We start from the raw sequence: 5,752 nt of genomic DNA, 5'->3' as shown, positions 1-5,752 counted from the left end.
CACGGGGGCGTTCCCAAGTGAATCATCATCAAAGCCTTAATCAGACAGTGCCAACGCCACAGGCGCTAATGGCAGGAGATTAACACTCCGTTTTGCATGGATCGTCTTAAAAAGCATTAATGGAACGGGATAATATCTCGGGACCCAAAAGGCATGCTGCAAAACGTAGGGAGAAGTGGTCCGTCCGTCCCACCCGAAAGCAACGCCCCACATTTCTCGGCGAGAAGAGAACGGAATGGCCATCCCGTAGGGTACCCACATCCCCCGGTGTATGTATATACCTACACCCACCGTATACCCTACGCTAAAATACAAATAAATAAGGGTAATACCACCACCGGCGGCCACTCCCCTTCAGTTACCTACCCCGAGGAGCAAGCCGAGCCGAGAGAGGTGGGGGGCGAGAGAGAGAGACGCACGCAGCAGAGCAGAGCTCCACCCGAGGGGAGAAGGAAAAGAGAGCTCCGGCCTCGCCCCTGCCCGCCTGCCTGCTGTCCCAAGCCCCAAGCCAAGATTCTCTCGTCGCGTCGCCGTAAATGTATGCAACTCCCCTGCCCCTTCCGCCCCCTCACCCATCAGAAATCTGGAGTCCTACGCTTCTTCTTCTTCTTCTTCTTCCTCCTCCGTGCGCGTCGTTTCCTTTGGTTTCTTGGATCTGCCTCGGCGAGGGGAGAAGGTGGTTTGGGTTCCATTTTCTTTGTCTATCTTCTTGTTCTTGAGCCGGCCTGTTTTTGGGTAGGGATTCGGGGCTGGCCTGTCAGGCAGGTTCGATCTCCGCCTTTTTTTCCTTCTTCTGTTCCGGAGGGTTCTTTCCTAGGATTGAAATAAATGGGATGCCGTTTCTCTGCGCGGAATTTATTGCGGCGCTTGCTTTTAGTGGCCAATGCAGGTTCCCCTCCTGGTCCTGCGAACCGCAAATCGTTTCTCTCCGCCCTTTGCTCCGCTGCCCCCTTCCGTTTCTCTGCTCAGATCTGTGGCGCAGCGCAGGGTTTACTCCCGCCTGCCACAACAAATGTGTGTTCTTTTTCAAGTCCTCTTTTCCTGTTCTTGCGACTGACTGGTAATCCTTCGGAATTTCTTCTCCCGCAGAGCGCCATTCGAACGCGGGCTCCGAGCTGGTGTGTCCAAGAAGTCGAATTTGGAGGAGAAAATGTCGGGTAAGAACGAGCACTGCCGTTGCGGTGTCCGCGTCATCCTTCTTGCGTGTTCTTTTTTCTTGGGGGGAAGTGTGTGTGAGGCGCCGCTCTCTCTCTGCAGTGATCCATGCCGACGACATCGAGATATCGCTCTGCGACGGCAACTCGGAGGACGAGCGCCGCCGCCGGAAGATAGGGTCGCTGCGCCGCAAGGCCATCCACGCGCTCAAGAAGCGCGGCAGGCGTCGCGTCGACTTCCGCTTCCCGCCGGCCATCTCCATCGAGGACGTCCGCGACGCCGAGGAGGAGCGCGCCGTCTCCGCCTTCCGTGAGCGCCTGGCTGCGCACGGCCTCCTCCCCGACAAGCACGACGACTACCACATGATGCTAAGGTCCTGTCTGTCGCGAAACCACCCCCCTTATCCTTTTGTTTTTGCCCTGTGCTGTTTGGATAGCTTTGTGAAATGCCAGGATCTGAAACTCGCCATATGAATGTGTGATGCAGGTTCTTGAAGGCGAGGAAGTTTGACGCCGAGAAGGCAATGCAGATGTGGGCAGACATGCTGCGATGGAGGAAAGAGTTTGGGGCCGACACAATCCTTGAGGTGATCACACCGACCTGCAACAAAAATGCAGAACAAGGAGTCTCTGCTTTATGCCTAACATTCGACTCGTTCATGTGGTCAGGATTTTGAGTTTGATGAGCTGGATGAGGTGCTGTGCTACTACCCTCAGGGCTACCATGGCGTCGACCGCGAAGGCCGGCCCGTGTACATCGAGAGGCTCGGCAAGGTCGACCCTAACAAGCTCATGCAGATCACCTCTGTGGACAGGTACATCAAGTACCATGTGCAGGAGTTTGAGAGGGCCTTCAGAGAGAAGTTCCCTGCCTGCACATTGGCTGCCAAGAGGCACATTGACTCCACCACCACCATCTTGGATGTGCAGGGTGTGGTATGTGAATCATCCTTTTCCATCTACGCTTGTATATCTTGATCTGTTTTTTAACGTTTTGTTGAATGTGTTCTCATCAATGGTTTTGTCATGCTCAGGGTTTTAAAAATTTCTCCAAGACTGCAAGGGAGCTAGTACATCGCATGCAGAAGATAGACAGCGACTATTATCCTGAGGTAATTTTGTGCCGCAATGCTTCATGCTAGCATTTTGGCATGGTGGAGCGTTGATTCTAAAATTATAAAACTGCAGACATTGCATCAAATGTTTGTTGTAAATGCGGGCAGTGGGTTCAAGTTGATCTGGAACAGTGTGAAGGGCTTCCTTGACCCAAAAACTTCATCCAAGATTCATGTAAGCCCTATGGATTATTTGTCAGGATCATGCCAGTCCATTTTGCGTGCGTCAATTAATTTTTTAACCTTTATTAATGCAGGTTCTTGGTTCGAATTACCAGAGTCGACTTCTTGAAGTAATTGACCCAAGGTCAGTGTAAAATCATGCTGAGGAACAAGTTTAATCTTAATCCTTGCCCATTCCATTTGTTGTGATACATGCTTCGGCCTGTTCTCTGCATTCTGCAACATTTTAACAATAGTTGTGTGCTCCTCTCAGTGAGTTACCAGAGTTTCTTGGTGGTTCATGCACCTGTATTGACAAGGGAGGTTGTCTTGGGTCTAACAAGGGGCCATGGAATGATCCTTATATCTTGAAGGTATTTTTGACACTGTAATTATGTGAATGTCTTCGTCAATGTACTGTTTTTTTACAGTCTGATTGCTTATATTTTGTACAACTGCTTATACATGTTCCCTTTGTAGCTGATACACAATCTCGAGGCTGGTTCTGTGCGGGATATCAAGCCAGTTTCTGAAGGCGAAGAAAGAAGCGATTCTTCTCTTCGATTGGAGCAGTTGAAGGCAAGATTCTGAAATAATACTTAGCATTCAAGCTAAAATCTAACTGATTGCTGCTTCTAACTTTTTATGTGTTACTTACTTACAGTGGCAGGGCATGATGAGTGACACATCAAATGCTGAATCAGGATCAGATGTTGATGACTTTGGATCCTCAGTTATTCCGAAAGGTGCTGAGTATGGCTGCCTCACTCCAGTCCATGAGGAAGTGAGTTCAATGCTTTATTCTTGTTTCGTACACCTGTGATTAGCTTTGTTCTATTTGGCTTTCTATAGCATTAAAAGCCATGCTATTACCACCACAACTTATTTTAATCGTTTATGTGAAACCTTCTATGAGTTGTTTTCAGTATTTATACTTGCTGTAGGTAAAGGGCATAGATTCAACTTACTATGTCTGTTACGAACAGAGTTCCCTGGAAACGTCTCTTGAAACTGGTAGGAGACTGCGGCGAACTACTGAAACTGTGCCAAAACAACTAGCTGATAACCGGCAATTTTCCACCAATGGAAGCCCTCGTGATTTAGGTATCATCTCTTCCGTTGCATTTTTCTTATTTAACTCTATCTCATTAATTGTTACGCAGCTTGCTATGTTTGGTATATGTTTAGTTGCCTATATATGCTGTCTATTTGATTGATTGCTCTAGCCTAAGATTCCAGATAATTGTCTGTTAGTCTATTTGACCAAAATAATCTGTGTTGCTTGTAAATTCAAGAGCTGCATTGTTTGTTTCTCAGTTGCATGAACAATGCATCCATAGAATAATAGATAGAAGTAAAAATGGCATTGCAATGCTAGATGCCTAGGTTGTGTGTGCTAGATTCCTAGATGGAAGATTGGAAGGCATTGGCATAAAACGCTTCAAATTCTGACGGGAAAGAATGAAGTACAGGTCATGTCGTATACCTCCCAGGAACAGTTGCCCTGTGTAATGTACTCCCAGAGGACTGTTTCATTTAATGTACCATACAGTACATTGTTTGTTGATATTTACTGATGAATCTGTTTGCCTCGTTGGTGATAGTATACTTGCACGAAGTTACTGCTTTATCTATCCTTGGTGATATCTATGAATCCATCAATTGATCCAGTTGGCAAGTGTTATCTTCCTCATTGTTAATTTTGTTTGTTCTACTAATGGCAGGGAGCAATGTTGGCAACCTGGATGGTTCAATCGTCCGATGGGGCTTTGAAAATCTTGTTAAAGTTGTGACAGCCTTGATCAAGCTATTCTCCTTCTTCAAGCTTTTCATCTCTAGTAGAGCACTAAGGAGGCTTGAAAACGCCCGGCCTTCCACTGTGGCAGTCCCAGCTGCAGAGAAGCCGCAGCCCCGAACCATCAGCGCTGATGAGATGAGTGCTTGCTTACAGCGCATTGAAAATCTTGAATCCGTGTGCAACCATCTTGCAAGCAAGCCACCAGAGATGCCCGAGGACAAGGAGCAACAGTTACTGAACTCGTTCGAGCGCATCAGATCCATCGAGGCCGACCTGGAGAGGACCAAAAGAGTAAGTTTCTAACCGAATCAGACTTGAGAGTTCTCACCCAGTTGGGGCATGTGTCTCCAGTTTTTATCCCTCAAAGCTATTTGAGTATTGTTTTGCTTCTTTGTGGATGCGTGCATTGTGTTTTATGCGAAGTTTTGGTTGTTTGATCAGGCACTGCATGCGACGGTGGCGAAGCAGAATTCATTGGCGGAGACTCTGGAAGCTGTACAGGAGTCGTCAAGAGTCAAGGTACGCCGTCTACAATTAGACCTGCTCAACCGGTTGTATTCCAAAATGAACTCGTGCTCACCCCGATGCTTTGCCTGTGCAGAGGAGGTTGTTCTGCTCATAGGACGACCTGATCCTGATCTGGTCCGAGGCACCGACCATGTCGACTACATTAACAGTGAAGCTGCCAGCGCCATTTTTGACCTCCCCCCGTCCGGCTCGAGAGAACGGCGAAAGAGAAGATAGCATACGACGAGACGCTCGTCGCTTCCTTTCGGAACCATCGGCTCTCCTTTTATTTTTTGGTTATTATTAGTTCATATTTTGAGCCCGGTAGCCCCCTCCCCCTCGCTCACCTTCCCCTGGTGAACGCAGTGCAGCGCAACGTGCTATGCTTTTTGTTGGCCGAAAGTGTGTGAATCTCTGCTGCGGCTGCCTTTGCGTTCCACTGTGGGCGGGGGCGGGGCGGGGGCGGGAATGGAATCCGTTGAGGTTTGACTGACCGGAAAGAACAGCGAGTGACAGGCTTTGCCGCTGAGCTGATGGTGTCTGTAAATGGTAGGGGTACTGCCACCTCTGATCTGATGTGAACTCAACTCAACTGATGATAGGTTATTGTGATGGGAATGCAGAGGCTTGGGTCTCCAGAGATCTCGTGATCTCGCCCGACATGGCTACGTGGGTTGATGCTGTTGGCCCGTACGAATCTTGCACGGTCTTTTATTACAGGGCAGTGGGCTGGGCAGGGCAGGGCACGGCACGGCGCGCCCTAGTGCGTGACCCGGATTCCACGGCCTCCGCTTTGTTGCGCACTCGCCAAGTTGCCGGCGGCAAAATTTCGTGTTTTGACCCTTTTTTGATCTATTTGAATATTTTTTAGATCTGACCCTTTTGCTATCGTCTTTTGCTATCGTCATGGTTGTGTTTAATACTTAGCAAAATTTTATAGTAAGGTATGCAACCCTATCACCAGGGACCTTGGCGGTAGGCAGTTATAACCTACCGCCATGGACCTTGGCGGTAGC

General features: G+C 48.5%; 1 protein-coding gene across 4 annotated transcripts; it reads left to right on the top strand.

The window, feature by feature from the left end:
* The first annotated feature begins 345 nt into the window (after positions 1-345).
* LOC119329213 (phosphatidylinositol/phosphatidylcholine transfer protein SFH8-like) lies at positions 346-5,396 on the top strand. Of its 4 annotated transcripts, none has more exons than XM_037602219.1 (15): positions 346-538; positions 1,090-1,157; positions 1,258-1,528; positions 1,642-1,741; positions 1,824-2,090; positions 2,189-2,266; positions 2,343-2,444; positions 2,527-2,576; positions 2,706-2,805; positions 2,912-3,010; positions 3,096-3,215; positions 3,376-3,535; positions 4,156-4,520; positions 4,671-4,748; positions 4,831-5,396. In XM_037602219.1, exons 2-15 carry the CDS (start codon positions 1,151-1,153, stop codon positions 4,849-4,851), a joined length of 1,818 nt encoding a protein of 605 aa, XP_037458116.1. In that variant the 5' UTR covers positions 346-538; positions 1,090-1,150; the 3' UTR covers positions 4,852-5,396. The 4 variants fall into 4 exon arrangements, with proteins under 4 accessions (XP_037458116.1, XP_037458117.1, XP_037458115.1 ...); XM_037602220.1 differs by lacking the exon at positions 346-538 and adding an exon at positions 548-676; XM_037602218.1 differs by lacking the exon at positions 346-538 and adding an exon at positions 851-1,014 and having other exon boundaries at positions 3,418-3,535.
* The last annotated feature ends 356 nt before the right edge of the window (positions 5,397-5,752 follow it).

The sequence above is a fragment of the Triticum dicoccoides genome, chromosome 7A (assembly GCF_002162155.2).
Source record: "Triticum dicoccoides isolate Atlit2015 ecotype Zavitan chromosome 7A, WEW_v2.0, whole genome shotgun sequence".
NCBI lineage: Eukaryota > Viridiplantae > Streptophyta > Magnoliopsida > Poales > Poaceae > Triticum > Triticum dicoccoides.
The sequence above is the reverse complement of the archived record's forward strand: the minus strand, read 5'-3'. Positions and strand labels throughout refer to the sequence as shown.

What these genes read in the sequence shown, in the direction of transcription:
- LOC119329213 (XM_037602217.1), top strand. Translation starts at nt 884, where the DNA reads ATGCAGGTTCCCCTCCTGGTCCTGCGAACCGCAAATCGTTTCTCTCCG. An exon ending in TCCCGCCTGCCACAACAAAT is followed by an intron (nt 1,015 to 1,089) that starts GTGTGTTCTTTT and finishes CTTCTCCCGCAG; the next exon opens with AGCGCCATTCGAACGCGGGC. An exon ending in TCACTCCAGTCCATGAGGAA is followed by an intron (nt 3,216 to 3,375) that starts GTGAGTTCAATG and finishes TACTTGCTGTAG; the next exon opens with GTAAAGGGCATAGATTCAAC.